This window comes from Rhinopithecus bieti, unplaced genomic scaffold, assembly GCF_001698545.2.
Source record: "Rhinopithecus bieti isolate Rb0 unplaced genomic scaffold, ASM169854v2 scaffold_76666, whole genome shotgun sequence".
Classification (NCBI taxonomy): Eukaryota; Metazoa; Chordata; class Mammalia; order Primates; family Cercopithecidae; genus Rhinopithecus; species Rhinopithecus bieti.
In genome coordinates, this window is record NW_016829831.1 from 1,532,474 (window position 1) to 1,551,330 (window position 18,857).

Genomic DNA, 18,857 nt, shown 5'->3' on the forward strand with positions numbered 1-18,857 from the left:
CATAGACATAGACATAGACATAGACATAGACATAGACATGAACACAGACCTAGACAAAGACACAGACACAGACCAAGACATAGACATAGACATAGACATAGAGATAGACATAGACATAGACCCAGACACAGACCGAGACCGAGACGGAGACATAGACACAGACACAAACACAGACACAGACACAGACACAGACCTAGACCTAGACCTAGACCTAGACCCAGACACAGACCAAGACATAGACCTAGACCTAGACCTAGACCTCGACCTAGACACAGACCTAGACCCATACACAGACACAAACACAGACCGAGACATAGACATAGACGCAGACGCAGATGCAGATGCAGACGCAGACACAGACCTAGACCCAGACACAGACACAGATACAGACACAGACCGAGACATAGATATATACATAGACATAGACTTAGACACAGACCTAGACACAGACACAGACACAGACCTAGACATAGACATAGACATAGACATAGACATAGACATGAACACAGACCTAGACACAGACACAGACACAGACCAAGACATAGACATAGACATAGACCTAGACCTAGACACAGACACAGACCTAGACCCATACACAGACAGACACAGACCTAGACCTAGACCCAGACCCAGACACAGCCACAGCCACAGACACAGACGTAGATACAGACACAGACACCAACACAGCCACAGACACAGACACGGCCACAGACAAAGACACCAACACAGCCACAGACACAGACATGGCCACGGCCACAGACACAGACATAGACATAGACATATTTTCTCCTGAACACCTGAAAGTTGCAGACATCATCAAACTTCACCTCTAAATACTTCAGAATACGTGCAGGAATATATTTTTTAACAGAACCTAGTAAGTAAACGATAGATCCAGAAAAGAATTTTCAAGGATGTAGAAGGAGTAACAATTTTATTTGATAATATATTTGAATATATCTGGACTGAATTCACCTAGAAGATTAAACTCTTCTTTATTTCTATCATTATCTTGTTCCCAGAAGTTTTCAGGCAACTGTCTCATCTCTGAGTCAGGTGGCACAGTCATTCAAAGAACAAAATCACGGTGGCAGGTGCTGAATGTTAATGAAGTCACATAGCTATCAGGCCTTACACCTATCACTGAGTCACCTGTAGTGTGTAAAATGAATTCCTAAGAGCCCAAACATGTTTTATGAATGTCGTATAAATTCTTCGAAACCCATGAGGAAATAAATATTTACATCAAAATTAAACCTGGAAATTTTTTATAAATTCAAAGGTGAAACAATATAAAATGTATTTTTTAACTAAGTCCTAGGAAATCACAGAATTTTAAGAGGGAAGACTTTCTAGACTCAGATACAGAGAAATACGTGACCAGGTTTCAGGCAGCTTTTATTGAAAAATGTGCTGGCTCAAAACAAAAACCTAGATGAGTTGTCCAGAAACTATTTTGGTTCTATAGGAAGGAAAAAAGCTAGACAAGGAATCAGCCTCCGAGCAGCAGGCTGAGACTGTTCCTGGTCTGCATAGCTGTGTCAGAATGACACCTGCTGATGTCCTGGACACTAATCTCCCATCCCTGGTGGGACCTGGTGAGACAGATTGCTTCCTGGAGGCCACACTGCAGGGACACCCATCTTTGGCAGAATAGGGCATTGACTCACACTGGGCTGAATCTCAGAGGAGTAAATTGGCAGAAACTGATACAAACGGTTCCACCAAGGCATAGGCACTCTCTTTATACTGTCTGCCAGCAAACATCCCTTTTTGCTAAAACCACCACTGAAGTATCTTAATCAGTGGTTCTTGGGACAGAAGTTGGTCAAGTTCAGTCAACCAACCCAACTCATGTTTTCACTCATTCAGATCCTGTATCAACATTCCATTCCCCGTGAGCCTGGGTCATTCCAAGCCCCCAGCAGGCTGGACCATCAACCAACACTTGCTTCACCTGCCTCCTGCATTAAACCCTGTGCAGGGTGACACCCAGCAAGACCACTCCTCTAGCCTGGAACAGTCACCATCCTTCTCCAAAATGACTGAGGAGGAAGCTCTACCTGTGAGGCCCTGGGCATCTGCAGGGCAAACCCACAGGCTTCAAATTCTCCCAGCCTGGTATTTGTGTAAGAGGAATGCACTGCTCTGTACAACTCCAGAGGACAAAACTCATAAGTGAGTCCGGTAGAGCCCAGCATCCCCATTATAAACACTCAGCAATGGAAATAGACTTGGATAATTAAGTCACTTGCCCAAGGCCACAGAGCTAAGGAACGACAAAGTAGGATGTAAACCTGAGTCCACACAATCCTTGGTTTTGGCACTCATTCTCTGCTCTGTAAAAGCATTAACACCTAGAGCTAGAAGGGTCTCCAGAAGCCATTAAGTCTATCTGCCCACCCAAACAGTCTTCTGAAACCCAGCGTCCTCTATAGAAGACAAGCTTACCTCATCACAAGATGCACACTGCCACTCTTGGGAAGTATCCACAATTAGAAAAGTCTGTCATTTTGGATCCCAAATTTGCCTCCCTCTAAACTTCATTTATTAGTCATATTCTACACTTTGGGGAGGCTCCGAATAAGTCTGTCCACACATTCCAGTAACCTTGAGAGTTAGGAAGTGTGTACAGAGCACAGTGTACCTGGACAGAGAAGTGGGAATACTGCCTTCCTTCCTGCCAGCAGCAGTGTGGTAGGCAGCTTAGATTACCTGTGTGAGGCTCAGTCTCCTCATCTGTGAAATGAGCATACCCTGGTGTTCACTACAGGAGAATTAGATGTCACACCATATGTAACGAGCTCAGCAATGCTGCAAGAAGAAAGTGCTCAACGAGCAGTAGCTCTCGTCAGTGTTTTACAGAAGCAGAGCCAGGTACTTAGGGAGGTAAGGAGCTTGCTCAAGGACACAGGTGGCAGATGTGATGAGAAATCAGCACTTCCACCATCTGCATTCTGCCAAACTCCTGCTAAGGGACCATTCCACAACCCAGCCTGAGAACTCATCCGTATTGCAGTTGGTAACTTAGCTAACACCAGTTACTATACTAGAAATGTGTGCAATTTTACCTAATGGAATCCATAAGCCCAAATGCATAGATCCATATTATAGAACATGTAAGTGTTCCATAAATATTTAATTTATAAAATACACAATATAAATGTGTGCTTAACATATAAGCACAAAATTCTAAGTACGTACACATGCATACACACATATACATCTTCAAGACTGCCAGGAATTCTAAGGTTTTTATCTTAGTGACAGCATATGCAACCGGAGGTTGGAACTGGGCTCCTGTCTTCATTCTACCATTAACTAACTATGTGATCTTAGGCAACCACAGAGTCATTTGCTCAATCTCTCAAGTCACAGTTTCTTCACCTCTAAAATACAAAAGTTGGGCTAGTGAGACCTCCTAGGTCTCTTGCAGGTCTAAAACCCTGGAACTGTAAGTCAATCTGGATTTGAGCTTAGGCCTCCTCAGTCCTAGATACAGCTTTAGTTTCTAAAGCATCAAGTCATAGCAGACAACCACTGAACCCAGTCAACTCTCTTGCCGAAGGCCCCATGGCCACCAACGGCAGAGCCGCAACTCGGGGCTTCTGAGGTCTCCTGGGAACTGGACTTCCAGCTCTGCTGGGCTACCTGCTGGGTAAAGTTAATTAGTAACTGGACACTCTGGTATTAGAGCAGGGGTTGGTTGTGAACAGACATACACCCTTAAAACAAATTTTGCTTTCTGTCTTATAATCTGAGTGTGGGAAACACCTAAAATACTTGAGTAATCAGTCATCCAGAAAACCTGCCCATCTAAAATACGACAAAGACAGAAGAAACAAGGACAGGACGACCTGAGTAGGGGAAAGACAGCCAATCAGATCCTGGCACAAAGGCATGTAGCATATTCTACTCACAGAAGCAGCTTTGAAGTCTTCCTTCAGAAGCTCTTTCTGTTGATTTGTATATGCGTGGCTAGTTTTTAAGAGCAGCAGATTGTACTTTCCAGAGGTGACCACAACAATATCTCCCATCCCACATGGTCTTCTAGAATGTGACCGTGCCACTCTGCCACCAAGAGGTGGAGTCTAACTCACCTCCCTTGAATGTGGGCTGGCCTGTAACTTGGTGTAACCAATACAATGCCACAGAAGTGGTGCTGTGTGAACTCTGGAACTAGATCACAAAAATCCATGCAGCTTCCACCTGGTTTCCATGGGGTGCTTGCTTCTGCCTGGCTTCCATGGAAAGCCAGCCACCATGAAGACAGTCCAACTCCCTGAGACCACCTGGTTAGGGAGGCCACATGAAGGGCATTGGTTGACAATCCCAGCTATGCCCAGCCTCCCAGGAACCCTGCAAAGGCACCAGCCATGTGAGTGAAGCCATCGTGGACCCTCCAGATGAGTCCATTCACCAGCTGAGCACTACTGTTTGAACTCAATCAGACACGTGGAGCAGAAGAATCGCCTAGTTGAGCCCTCAAATTCGTAACATACAGAAACTTGGAGTTATCATAAAATCGTTGTCATTTTTAAGCCAGTAAGTTTTGGGATCATTTTTCATGCAGCAACAGGTGAACAGAATGTTCAGTCAAAAGCAGATTCCAGATGGCAAATTGGAAAGAGGGAGAAGGCTGGGAGAAGAAAACACACACTGGAAAAAGCAGCAGCTGATTGCCCAACGACAGAGGAGACAGAAAAACCGTTAAGGCAGATGCAAGAACCAAAGCACACAGCCATTTGGGGATTTTAAGTACAGACACCAGCAGTCCCTTCCATGTTACTGTGCCTTATTGAGTATATCAGGATGTTAAAGCACAAAATAACTGATGCTCCTAATGATTTCCTTGAATCACAAAGAATAGTTTAAATTTTGTTCAAACCCCTCTTTCTCTAGGATGGGACAGTACATGCAACACAGACACAATGAAGGTAATATTGCAATTACCTCCCAATGTGTTTTCCTCCTTGCTACTCTGGATTCTTCTGCCACTACGGCCCCAGGAAAGGGAGAGAGCAAAGTCCTCCTCAGAAGGAGGGAAGGAAGTGAATATGATACAGGGGAAGTTCCTTCCTGGTAGGAAGTGTCAGTAGAAGAAAAAGACCCTTTGGGCTCCTGGGCAAAAGGAAGGAAGGTACAAGAGGAATCAGACAGGCAGTCTTGCTTCTTATTCTGGGTTTGAAACCTGAGGGCAAAGGGACAAAAGGTAAAAGAGAGAGGGAGGCTGGACGCAGAGGAATTTTTGCTCTGCTTCCAAGTTGCGTCTCTGGAGGAATCCTACCTTGGTGAAGTAAGGGACACTAAAGAAGAATGGAAATAATCGTGTGGCTGTTAGGTAAAGGGGTGCTTCACTGATGGGAGAGATTCAGACCTTCCCCTGCACTCCCAGGAGAGAATGGAAGGTGAACTGAGATCTGGGTTGAGATGGGGCTGCCGTGATGAAAGACAAGATGACCTATAGCCATGGCTTCAGGGTATTCAGTCAGTAAGGAGCAGGGAGGCCAAGTAGGGGAAGACTGCCCTACCTCTTGGTAGATAACCACTTCCCCAAGACCCTGAGCTCTCCACCCTCTGCTACCTTGGCTTTCCTGGTGCTCCTCTGAGCTATTCAGGTGCGGCAACAGGTGCTGTAGCATCTTTTCTAATGGGCTGGTACTCATGCCCTGCTGGTTGCTAAACATTTTAAGTATCACCTGGACAGTCTAAGCCACAGAAGAAACAAGGTCATGGCCAAGATGCAGAGAACCTGTGGAGCCAGTGAGAGGCACAGCGGGGTGACCTTGGACAGAGCACTGGCTCTGATGACTGAGGCACCAGACCTCGGGTTTTCCCAGTCACAGACGCCAGCAGTAGATTCCACAGGACGCCTCGTGACCAGGAAGGTCCAGGGACATCTCCACAGAAGCCAGTGCAGACCCCAGTTCAGCACATGTGGATCAGCTGCCCACCACTCCCTGGGGACACAATGTCCCCGTCTTCTCAGGCTTCTTCCTGGCCTGGCTAGAGGAAGGTGCTGGTGAGAAACTGGAAGAGTGAACATCTACCCAAAAGAAATGAAATGAATGCAAGAGAGGTAGATTTGGACCAACTCAGACAGCAATACATGTAGCAGCAGGCTTAATTCCCTGCCCTAGTGCGAAAGGGCCTTCAGAGCCAAATGAGATTCCTACTGGCAAAGCTGTAAAGGTACTTTTTTTGGCATCTATTGGTAGCGAGTAGATATAGTACAGCAGTATATATTTTTTATATATATTATATATATATATATACTGGGTCTGAGTATATACATTATATATATACTGATTATAATATATATATAAAATCTATATATACATTATATATTACTCATACTATTATTATATTTTTTATATATGTATATATTAGAAATATTTTTCTTCAAAGGTTGTTAAGATGTCAAAACAGATGGATTTTCTTTGTATTGCTTTGAAAGACCATCTTCTATTGCTGGAAATGTGTCCACCCTTGTCCTCTGGAAGGGGGGCACCAAGGGCGGGCAAACTGTCCCAAGGGGCCTGTTGTCCAGGGTGTCCGAGTGACAAGAAGTCAGGCACTCTTCCCAAAAAAAAAAAAAAAGGGGACCGAAAACACCAAGGGATTTTTATCTCTACTGCGTGGGAAAGCCTATCACCCTCACCACAAGCAAACCTGATCTTCAACTCGCAGATAGCCCAGACTTGCTGGGTTTCCGCAGACCAGACCCAAAAAGCCCCGCAGGAAACCTTTCACTTGCCCTGGAGCTGTGGGCAAGTGTTCCATTTGCATTCTTAGCCCCTCCGGCTCCTCTCAGCTGTCAGATGCCCGACCAGCTCGCTCCTTGGTGGTGAGAGCAGCTCTGTGAAGCTTGGTGAGCCGAAATCCTGCGTCCCTCCCTCCTACCCTAACTGAGCTAACTGGGTAATCCTACGTGGTGGGTACACTCATGTTCACTACTATTCACCTTGAAGTCGGGCGGGGCACATGACTGGGAAAAACAAGTGCCGATTCCAAACCTGTGCATTTCACAGCTGGTGCTCTGCTGCCAGCCTCTCTCGTGCACGGTGCACGCTGAGCCCTTGTTCATCCCTGCTGCCAGCACGGCACAGTCAAGCCATCCGGGCAGCAGGCCGGGGTCTACCCGCATCCATCGATCCACTCACTTGCTCCTGCTATGCCTGCTTCCGCTTCTGATAAATAGGAATAATCTCCACTCCCCAGCACTTGTGTCAAAACAATGGGAGTCCCACTACTGGTTTCCGTAAATTCTGTTTTAACAAAGACCTGCGTCCCCGAGTGGCTCTGATGAGTCGTCACAGTCCAACTCAGTTAACCCATGACGATGCTGTAGCACGAGCAAGAAATCAGCTCGTGTTGTATGAAGCTACTGAAGTCATTGCCACAGTACACCTTGGAGGTCAGGCACCACGATCAAGTGAGGGATCAGGACCTTGTATTCATTTTCTATTGTCAGGTAACACACTAGCACAGACTCAGCCACTTAAAACAACCGCATTCGTAGCTCACATTGCTGTAGGTCAGATGTCTCTGCTCAGGGTCCCACCAGACTGAAATCAAGGTACCCTTTGGCCTGTGCTCCTTCCAGGAGCATGGGTTCCTGTTCCGAGCTCACGGGGCTGTTATGACTGCAGGACTGGGCCCCCACTTTCTCCCTGGATAAGGCCACTCTTGGCTCCTGGATGCCACCCATGCTTCCTGCCCTGAGGCCCTCTCTACACCAGGACAGTTTGTTTCTTCAAGGCCAACGGAAAGAACATCTGCTGCTGCTTCGAGTCTCTGACCCCTTGACCCTGACCTCCTGATCCTCTTTTAAATAGCTCACCTGATTATGTCTGCCCACCCAGCACATGTGATCTTTTTTATTAACTTCAAATCAACTGATTGAGAACCTAAATTACTTCCACAGAATTCCTTCACCCTTGCCACATAAAGTAACTTAACCACGGCAGTGATGTTCCATCTATTGGCTTATCCCACAAGGAGGGAATTATACAAGGGCATGGATCAGCCAGAATCATCTTAGAATTCTGCCTACCACAGACATTCAAGAAAACATTCTGACGAATATTAGCTCTAGAAAATTTAGGATCCACCCAAAACTTTACACTAACTTCTTCCTTGCCCCCAAATAAGAAGACCTCTTCCTCGACTTTCTGAATCCTTTCTACTCAAAGTGTGGCCCATGGACCGGCAGGATGAACACGATTTGTGAAAAATTCAGACCAAGAGAATCAGAATCAGCCGCATATTCACAAGGCCCTCAGTCGAATATTCACAAGGCCCTCAGGAGATGTGAAAGCCCCGTCTCAAAAGGCCCTTGTCCTGAAATAGCTCCCGCACAGGCTTGGCCCTGGACACGTCTCCTAAGGAAGGGGTTCTCAAAGTGTGGTCCCCTGGCACTGGCACCAGCATCACCTGGGCACTTATTAGAAATGCAGATTCTCAGGTCGCCAGCCAGGACTTACTGAGTCACACATCCAGCCCTCTGCATTTTCATAAGCCCACCAGTGATTCTGACGCAGGCTCAGGTTTGAGAACCACCGGGCAAAGGCACTGTCGTGATCGAGGGTCTCCCCTATGGAAAGCTGTGATCAAAACACAGGAAAGCAATCCGAGTCTGCTCTGCTTCAGTCATGCTGCTGCCAGAGGCCAACCCTGCTCTCCTGGGGGAGGGGAGGAGGGCTCGGGGTCTGCGGATGTTCTGGATCCCTCAGCTCTGATTGTCAAACAGGCTTTGGAGGTCAGGGTGGGAGTGGGGATGGAGAAGGGAACCCCTACTGGCAGGGCCGGGTAGGGGACTCCCAGGCCAACTGAAGACCTCTGGAGAGAGGATAGCTGCCCTGAAACATTCAGCCGAGCTTCCTTCTTGCCTTTTAGGGTAACCAAGTGCCAAAGTACAATCCAAATGGACCAACTTCTAAATGAGGTTAGAAAAAGGCGCTCTCCTGTGCCTGTGCATGTGGTCATACCAAATGAGCAGGTGGGCAGGAAGCCCACTGGCCTCGGGAGGGCAAAGCTGATGAAATGGGCATGGAAAAGGTGAGTGTGCAGGAGGTGGGATGGAGTGCAGAAAGGAGACCAGCAGCCCCCACTGCAGCCATGCAGCGCTGGGAGGCTCCAGGAAGGCCTGGACACTTGGCTGCCTCTGCTCACACAAGAGACAACTCAGGGCAACGTGGGGTCTTGACCAAGATCTTCGAGCAGAGTTGTGGGCGGGGGTAGAGGGATCCTGAAGGGCTCTAAGAAGGAGCAAAGGCCCCCAAAAGGGAACGGGATTAAAGAGAAGGAGCTTCAAACGGCAAGAGCAAACTGTGTGCCGGGATTTAAGAGAGACAGAGAGAGGAACAGAGATAGAGACAGAGACAGAGAGATAGACAGAAGTGGAGACAGAAAGAGAGAAACAGACACAGAGGGAGAAACAGACAGACAGAGAGAAACAAAGACAGAGACGGAGAGAGAGAGATCTAGGAGTCAGGACACCTGAGTCTGTTTCTGTTGGAGCCTCAGGCAACTTTCCTGATTTCTCCAGAACTCTGGTGTCTGATCCGGGCGACTTTCCTCGCCCATGACCTTCTTCCCCCATGTGAGGGTGACATTAAGGCCTGAGTGCTTGATACTACTTGAATTCATTTACTGTACTCCTCATCACCCTCGACCTTACTATTTGCAGGCGGAAATGGAGACCCTGAGCAGGTGAGCTGTCACGCAGCTTGTCCAGGCAAGCTGGACTCTGAACCCAGGCCAGTTCGCCTGTGGGAACACACTGCAGCCCTAACCACACTCTACTACCTCTCCCCAGAAAACCACCCGAGAGCCAGGCATTAGAGAATCCACAGTGACTTTAGCATATCAAGCTTTTCACACCAGAAAATCTCATGAGACTTCTGAGGAAGAAAGCCCTCCATTCAGTGCACATCCCACATGCAGCCTTGCACAGTGGAAAATGGTCTCGGTGGTCCGCTATCTTGCGTTGGATTCCACTGCAATTTTCCTTGTGACCTAGAATCATGGACGGTCCTTAGAAACCCCCTGATCCAGCCCCTTTTTTGACAGAGAAAAACTGAGGCGCAGAAAGGTCAAGTAATGCTTCCGGCCACCCACCTTCACACAGGTGAAGAAGGTCATGGAGAAGGAAGGTCACCTGGATCAGGTTCCTGAGGTCTGGAGAAATCGGGAGAGTCTCCTGAGGCTCCACCAGAAATGGACTCAGGTGTCCCAACTCCCAGATTTCTCTCTGTCTCTGTCTGTCATTCTGTCTCTGTCTCTCTCTCTGTCTCTGTGTTTCTCTCTGTCTTTCTCTCTCTGTCTCTATCTCTCTCCCTCTGTCTCGGACTCTGTCTGTCTGCCTTTCTCTGTCTCTCCCCATCCCTGTCTCTCTCTCTCTGTCTCTCTGCCTCTCTCTATCTCTGTCTCTCTGTCTCTGTCTTTCTTTGTCTCTCTCTGCCTCTCTCTGTCTCTGTCTCTCTGCCTCTCTCTGTCTTTGTCTCTCTGCCTCTGTCTCTCTCTGTCTCTCTGCCTCTCTCTGTCTCTGTTTCTCTGCCTCTGTCTCTCTGCCTGTCTCTCTGTCTCTCTCTGTCTCTTCTCTCTGCCTTTCCCCCTCTGCCTCTCTCTCTGCCTCTCTCTGCCTTTCCCTCTCTCTCTGCCTCTCTCTCTCTCCCTCTCTCTCTCTCTCAAAAGCCTCTTACCTGCAGCTCTGCATTCTCTCACCTTGTTGCTGCTCACCTGGGAAAGGCTGCCAGGCCAGACTTTCACCTCCAGCGGGAGCTCAGCAGTCAAGCAGGGATTTATACCCTCTTGGGAGCTGGGATTTCCTAACCGGGTGGTGTCACCCGCTCACACTGGGTGGCAGTGGACACACCTTTTCCTCCTCACGGGGAGCACCCCCAGGCTGCAGTGCTGGGTCTGAGTACACGATCACCCAGATGGGGAAGTGGCCAAGGAAACTCCGCATAAGTTTCCCTATTTTCTGTGACTCGCTAAAATTACGTACTTCCAGCCAAGGAGGTGGTTTTAAAGTGATGGGCGTTTTGCCCAACTGTGGCCCCATTAAAGAGAAAAAGACGCTTTTGATCTTTAGCCAGGGGAGGAGTTGGTTTTCCATCCGAGGAACCCTTTTAGTATCTAAGAAAGATTAAGTTTTGTTTTGTTTTGTTTTGTTTTCAGAGTCCTGTATGATTTTTAACTGTTAAATTAAGGAGGAGGTTGTTATCTCATTCCTTATTCTAGATTGTGGAGTTTGCAGAACTGAATAGTTTGTCTTCTGAAAGTGGGAATCCAGCACCAAGTCTTGTCTATACAAAACCAATGTCTCCTAAACCCCCTAACCAGCCCAAAGGTGCTGTTGGTTGCTCCTCTCTCCCACCCAAGTCGCCTCCGTGGAGTTAGAAAGGACGAAGCCCAGGCAGGGTGCACCTGGCTTGCTCAGAGCCGGCAGATCCCCTGCAAGCCTCACAGGTAACAGAACCAATTTCGGTCCTGCCTCACACACTCTGCACCCACAGACTCCCATCCACACTGGCTGCCCTGATGGGACTTTGGAGAACTCATGGTCCTGGGCCTTCCTTGATATGAACAGGAGGCCAAATGGGAGCATAATACCTTGGCCACAGCCTCCCTGGAAAGCTAGGCTCCAGGGCTGGAATTCTCCATCGTCCCCCGCGACCTCTCACCTACGCACTCACTCGTGTTGCATCGTTTAGGAAGAGGTGTAATTTGGAATCACCCTGTTGGTGGTTGGAAAGGAAGAACGCTTTTCAAAATGTACATTAAAACCCATGGCATTAACCTTCCTAACACTGTCTGCCTAATTTATGCAGATCTTCATTTTCTTACAGGTGAAGAGGTAGGTATAGAAACTCCTTTGGAGAAATCTTAGGGAATTCATAGCCAAAACAAATGGCTAAATCAGAAGGGCCCATGGGCCCTAGTTTTATCTTTTTGCTAAAAAAGGAAGGTAACTCTCAAAAGTCAAATCTCAACTGGTTAAAGAAAATCTTAGAAAAATACAATATGAGAGCTAGGTAGAAACGTAGAGATGCTCAAATCTGTCCTCCAGTTTAAAAAGAAGAGAAAACTGACACCCAGACATTTGGGGATGGGGAGCGAGGTGAGTAAGCTATATTGATTTAATGGTGTATATAACTTCACAATGGGTGGATTCTTAGGGAAACTGTATGGAAACTGCATGGAGTTTGTTGAGCAAAAGGTAAACGTTACATTATATCATGTTTATTCTTTTTAAGGACCATTAGAGATGAAATATCTGGGTTTTTTCCTTTATTTTGACATGGTAAGATTGAAGAATAAAGCATAAATTTTGAGTCAAGCCTAGTAGGTTTCAAACGTGGGAATTCATTCCAGTAGGAAAATCTCACCCAAATACCATCATCATCTCAGGATAGAGAACACACCAATAATTGAACCTTTCTCTCCACCCTTGCTCTGTGCTCAGCTAAACACATCACTCCCAGCTGATCTGCCTCAATTAGGATTTGGTTCATTAAATAACACAGGAAGCCCACAGCTTAATTCAGCCAAAGAGAGGAAGCAAAACCATGCAATCTGCCCTTGGCCATGCTGGAGTTAACTGCTGATCTTGTGATCTATAAGGAGGAATTTACATAACCTCTCTTCTTTCTATGGGAAAACTTGATCACAGAGTCACAAGAATTGCTTAAATAGTCTTTTCAAGAACTAATGCTCAGACCCAACAGACACCCAAGAGTAAGTCCCCAGGCCTGCCAGAAGGCTCATGGAGTCATGGCTACTTTACCCTCCACCCCCGCTTCATGGCCTACGCTGCACTGTCTCTACCACCAATAGCACATTTGAATGGTTCGATTTCTCCACCAACTGATGGGAAACCCACAAAGCACAGAATGTTCTGTAGCATCGTGAAATCCTCTGAGGTTTGAGGTGAAAGTCACCCAGGATGTTTATTGCAAAGATTGAAGCAATGATTCCTCATTTTTTAGACCCAGGAGGCCTTTCCAAAGTCTGATCTGGTTCAGAGATTAGCAGAATCCTCTGAAAACCCTTGTGGCAAAGTTCCAACCCCTCTCCCTTCCTTGTAATGTACAAGCCACAGGGTGGGGAAGGTGAGAAGGGAGAGGGAGGCTATGTCATGTATTACAACAGGGAATATGTGTCCCCAGTTTTTATGGGACACCCTCAATTCCAAATACTCTGTCATATTATCCCCATAAACTCACTCATTGTCAGATCAGAGAGCCTTAATTTGGATTCAAGAAAATATGGTCATCAAAACCATAGGATAAATTTAGCAATCAGAATCCATAAAATTAAAAATTCTGACCAGGCAGTCCTAGCACTTCGGGAGACTGGGACAGGAAGATTGGCCATGAGTTCCAGACCAGCCTGGACAACAAAGTCAAATCTCCCATCTCTACAAAAAAAAAAAAAATTTTTTTTAATTAGCCAGGTGTGGTGGGGCATGCCTGTAGTCCCAGCTCCTTGGAAAGCTGAGGCAGGAGAATGGCTTGAGCCCAGGAGTTTGAGGCTACAGTGAGCCATGATTGTACCACTGCATTTCAGCCTGGATGACAGAGCAAGACCCTGGCTCAAAAAAAAAATAAAATAAAATAAAATAAAATAAAAAATTTCTAAAGGCTGTCCTGGTCAACTGAACAATAACAGAAAAAAAACTCTGTGTCTTAATCCCATTTCCCATGTAAGGTAACATGTTGTTCACGGCTTCCAGGGATTAGAATGTGGACATCTAATGAATGGCTCCACTTTTCAGCTCACCACAAGCTCAAAGATTCTTTCCAGTCTTCACAGTTTGTGCTTTACAATTCTAAACAGAGCCATCCACACACAACACAGCACTCTCGCTACATCTTTTGGCAACCACCTCAACACTTCTTTCACTACTAGCTAGAATGTCTCTAGAAAGCACAGACAAAAGTATGCACAGAGCTTTAGAGGTCTGCAGGAGAGATTTTATTTTGCTGTTCATAATCAGAGAAAATCCAGTCTTCATTGCTGAAGTGCTTTTTGGTTCCAGGATTTCTTTCTGCTTCTTTCTCCCACCTTGGGTTTCCATGAGAGACACTGGGAAAGGTGAGAATTCCAGGACACCACCCATAACACGAACAGCCCTTGCCCACTTTCCCTGAAACCCCCCTCCCACGAGACCCAGACCATGCATGAGAGGGCAGCTGGAACCTGGCCCCCTCCAGAGCCTGCTCTCCCTCCACAGGCACTCAGGTCCCATGCAGTACCTGGCCTGGAGCACTCCACCCTCCTGCTCTTCCATCCACACAACCAAGCCTTCCCCCTGCCTGCGGGCTCAGGAAGCTCCAGGCAGGCCCCTCCTGCTCTGACCAGAGGCCCGCTGTCTCCCTTGCAGGAGGTGGAAGCCCCTACTCCCTGTCTTGCCCTTCTGCCCCATGGGCCCAGGAAGTTCATTGCAAGGACTGAAGCAATGATTCTTCGTTCTTTAGACCCTGGAGACCTAAAACCTGTCTCTCTCTGTCTGAGAGAGAAACCCTGGAAGTCGGCCTCCCAGGGCGTGGATAAGCCATTCACTGAGGTGGACAATGAAAAAACTTCTTGTTCCTCATGATGGAAATCTGATTTTCATTCTGCATCAGAGAGCAGCGCAATGCTTATTCATCCAGCTATTATTTGCACTGCTGAGAACCAGCTCAAGTGTCCCCACACCAAGAATAGGCAGATTGGCTTTTCTTGCCAATAGTCCCAGTTGCTTTCTGATCTGGTCCAAACTGACAGACAAGACCCCAAATCATGGCGCTCTCACAGACACAGTCAAGTCAGCCTTTGTTACGCACCTGGGGGCTGAAAGAGGCTGCCGTTCACCACAGCTGACGCTGTGCTTCCATCTCTGCATGTCACAGGCAGCTCCAATCTAAAGCCATGGGAGCTGCAACTGCTGTGGAACCTGCAGTCTAGAGGACTCATCGCTGAGATCTGAAGGTCGATTCAGTCCCACCAGGCTCAGCAGAAGAGATGGCGAGCAGACTCTCAGACAGCAGCTATTGGATCCCAACCAATACCTAACACCTGAGCCAACCCTCAGCTACCCACCTTGCAGCAAACACCCCAGCCCATCCTCCACATCACCCTTCCCTCATCTCACCTACCCCAACCCACCAGCCCCACCAGCTATTCTAACCAATAACCCACTAGATCTTCTCAGCTCCTGTTAGAGATAAAATATTCAAATAGCTGGTTAATTGAATTGACTTTAGACTCATAATGAAGGTGGTAAAAAAAACAAAAAACAAAAGCGGTGAGGTCTCTTCCTTAGGACTCCCAGCTGTGTGTAGGTGCACGCGTGTGTTTAGGGGTGTGTGTGTGTTAATGAGTTGCTATCTTTCATTCTGGCTCCCCAAGAGCCACATCCAGCCTCCCTCAATGACTGCCTAAGCAATAATGACTGCTTCTGGCTAGCCCCTGCCAGGACCACCAGCAGGTAAGAAGACAGACCCCAACTACCACCATTTTGAAGTTCTAAGTATATTAAACATTAAAAACCTATGCCAAAATAGAGCAACAGACACTAGACTTTGTTCTAAAAGTTTGCATTTAGAAAATAAATGCTTTACAATCAAACAAACCTCACATGCACAACTCACTTGGAGATAAAACCTCAGCATCACCATCCACACACAGCCTTTGTAACTGTCACAGAAATGGTTTTTCTGGCCACCCTCACTCACACTGCACAACCCTCAACCACCCACCCTCTTTTTTTTTTTAACTTTTATTTTTTAGAGACAGAGTCTCCCTCTGTCATCCAGCTGGAATGCAGTGTGGCTCAATCGTAGTTCACTGCAACCTTGAACTTCTGGACTCAAGCCATCCTCTCACCTCAGCCTCAGGAGTAGTTAAGATTACAAGCATGCACCACAACACCCAGCTAATTTTAAAAAATTATTTATAGAAATGGAGTCTTGCTGTGCTGCCCAGGCTGGTCTCCAACTCCTAGGCTCAAGTGATTCTCCTCTACCTCAGCCTCCCAAAGTGCTGAGATTACAAGCATGAGCCACTATTCCCAGCAAGCTGCTTTATGATATCCCTAGCTTCCATATCATCTTCCAGCTTCCAGAAAATTGTTTCACTGAATCTTGAGACCCGCTCTGCTTTCTAATAGTCTCTCAGTAACATAGAACATCTTGCTAGGCTTAGCTAACATCTGAGCCCCACGCTTCTGAAGAGCAGTGATGGTGCTTGAATTGGCCTGCAGGGTCCAAGTGTACCCATTGCCTTCTCAGTGTGTATTTTATTACAGAAAATAACCCCCTTGCACAAACCCCACCTGCATGTCCTCCTGTGCCAGCCGGGCTGTCAGGCACGCAGACTCCATGCAGGACCTGACTTTGACTTGTCATCTTCAAAACACTCTTCTCCCCCAGGACAGGCAATCAGGGCAGGCTTTGACAGCTGGGATGATGGCCTTGGCTGAAGTCAACCAGGAAGGGGAATCCACGCTCCTCCACGTCCTGTCACGGGCTGGCACGCCAGCTTTCATCGGAAATGACATTCCGTGTGGTCACCACGTCATCCCACTTTATCCAGCACTACCGAAGCAATTGCCTTTGCCAACCGCCCTAGCCCACGGAGACACACTGCTACAGCCAGCCTTGGTCCCCAAATCATAATGGAGGGACACCCAGAGAGGAAAAGGAAGGTGGGGAGGCCCCTCAGCTGGCATGGGAGAGGCTGGCTGAGCTTAGAGACAAGGAGCAGTTACACACTAACGCATATTTACAGAGACTTTAAATGGATCTCCAGGGAACACCATTTCAATCTCCACCCAGCTCCGAGCCAACAATTTCCCGTTTCTTTGTAAACTACCCTGTATTAACGCAGTCTTTTACTTTGTGTATTCTAGTGCTTTGATATTTGGTGCCTTGCTGACCCTAGAAGGACTGCCACACCCAGGCCTAGCCCACTCCTTGAGACAGTAACCAACTGGCCCACATGCACGCTTCCCAAAGCAACCAGCCCTGAGCCCACCCACCCCACTGACCACTCCAGGAATCAGGCTCTCACCTTCTGGGCCTCTGTCTATCTACCCTAATCACCCAGGCCAGGTACCAGATAACTGGAGCTCACTGAAGACATTCACACGAACCAATCCTTAGCCTGCTTCCTCCACCGCACCTGTGCCTTTCAGCAGAAATACCATAAAAGCAGCTTCCCTCCATCTGCCCTCTCGCCAGCCCTGCAGCCTCCCCGCGTGCCCCTCCTGGCGCACCCCTTCCGCCTGGGAACTGTATGGCAGTCTTTTCAACGGCAGGCACCCCTGACCTGCTAGTCTTGCCACACCTAAATCATAATGATACCTGTGTTACAGTCACCTTTCCCTGACTCAGGGGAATGTTTGCACCCCAGGGACTGGCCCCGGAGATCAACTTATCATATTCTTTTTTGATTTTTTTTTTTTTAAGAATTTGGAGTTCTGTCCCAGAAGGAGACAAGTTGGCCTCTGTGAGGACCTACACTTCTAAGATGTAGACTCAAGTGCTGAGGGATCACCTTGTCCCCTCTGGTACCCAGAGGGGCCAAAAGGGTCACAGTTCAGAGAGAAAAGAATGAGGGAGACATGCAGAGAGAGGCAGGAGTGAGCTTGGCGCCAGCCCACGGCCGCTCCGTTCTGCTCTAGGGCCTCCCCGAATGGTGGCATTCCTAGCCCTGGGCCCCCATCCCTTGAGACCACATCTGGTCACTTCCAGGGCCACATGTCAGGTCCAGGAGGCTCTGGTGTCCGCTTTGATGCTTTTAGTTTGCCATTTGGGTGGTCATCTGCCTCTCAAGTAGAACCCCTTGTGAAGCATTCCAGTCTCCTTTGGGCTGAGAAAAGTAATTTAAATTTTTTTTTCTGCATCCTGCCAGGGATCGCCCAGACCTCAGCGAAGGGCAAGGCAGCACAGGGAGAAAAGCAAGTGCCCCAGGTTGAGAAAAGAATGGCAGAGACAGGAAGCAGCAAATACCCTGGATCAGGGAGTGAGGGACCGATTACCTGATTGAGCTCCTACAGCAGCGGTTCTCATAGCACTGCCCAGACCCCAGCAGCAGCACATCCTGGGCCCCACCCCAGGCTACTGGATCAGAGGCTAGAGATGGGACCCACCAACCTACAGTGAACAAGCCCCCCAGACGATTCTGATGTGCAGAGAAGCGTGGGAAGCTCTACTCAGATGGTTCTCAACTCTGGCTGTACAAGAGGATGACCCCAGGAAGCCTGCATCCCACCTTCACACCAAAAAAGACCAAGCCGGTCAGTACTTTTTAAGCTCCTACGTGATTCTAATGTGCTGCCTGCCAGGTTAGAGGGCTATACCACCCATGTTCTCCATTGTTATGTCTTTGGCTCCTGCAGAGAGAAAAAGCAAGTAAGTGAGAACCTTCCAAGGTGGACTCACAGAGGACAGTCAATAAAGACAGTGGTGTAGCCCAGGCTGCCGAGCTAGGTGAGAAGGGGCCTTATAGGACAGGGGTGCTTCCAGCGTCTGATCCTCAGTGTCTAATCAGAGCAACCAGTGGTCTCAGACTCTGGTTCACACTCACCCAGCTCACAAAAGACCGTGCTCTGCTCCAGCATCTTCGCCCATTCTTTCACTCATTCATTTATTCATTCATTTTGCTAATATGCTTTCAAGCACCTGCTCCAAGCCCAGCATTGTTCTAGGCTCTAAGGATTTCCATGTCAGTGGAGGAAAGTGGCAATAATATAAAGACATAAACAAATAAATGACTTCATTATAACCAGAAAGATGCATTGTAAGCAATACTCAGGCAGGTCCTCTGCACTGGACAATTCCCTCCACAAGGTAGAGCCATTCCAA

At 47.8% G+C, this 18,857-nt stretch overlaps 1 protein-coding gene and 1 long non-coding RNA gene across 6 annotated transcripts in view; both read right to left on the minus strand.

The window, feature by feature from the left end:
• The window catches only part of IL1R2 (interleukin 1 receptor type 2), a 35,580-nt gene extending 24,678 nt beyond the window's left edge, over nt 1-10,902 (minus strand). The window contains exon 1 of one of the 5 annotated variants that reach the window (XM_017864942.1): nt 10,744-10,902. Coding sequence is in view for 1 of the 5 variants with exons in the window: in XM_017864939.1 (XP_017720428.1) it covers nt 10,707-10,720 (14 nt within the window). In the remaining 4 variants the exon portion in view is untranslated. Of the gene's footprint in view, nt 1-3,920; nt 4,078-10,122; nt 10,143-10,706 lie in introns of those variants that run through there. The other 4 variants (XM_017864940.1, XM_017864939.1, XM_017864943.1 and 1 more) reach the window with 4 other exon arrangements.
• Nucleotides 10,903-14,791: 3,889 nt separating this feature from the next.
• LOC108524089 (uncharacterized) lies at nt 14,792-17,205 on the minus strand. Its single transcript, XR_001883972.1, has 3 exons — nt 17,062-17,205; nt 16,325-16,530; nt 14,792-14,999 (listed from the first exon to the last, which is right to left on the minus strand). It is a non-coding gene; the product is annotated as an uncharacterized LOC108524089 (long non-coding RNA).
• Between the last annotated feature and the right edge of the window lie 1,652 nt (nt 17,206-18,857).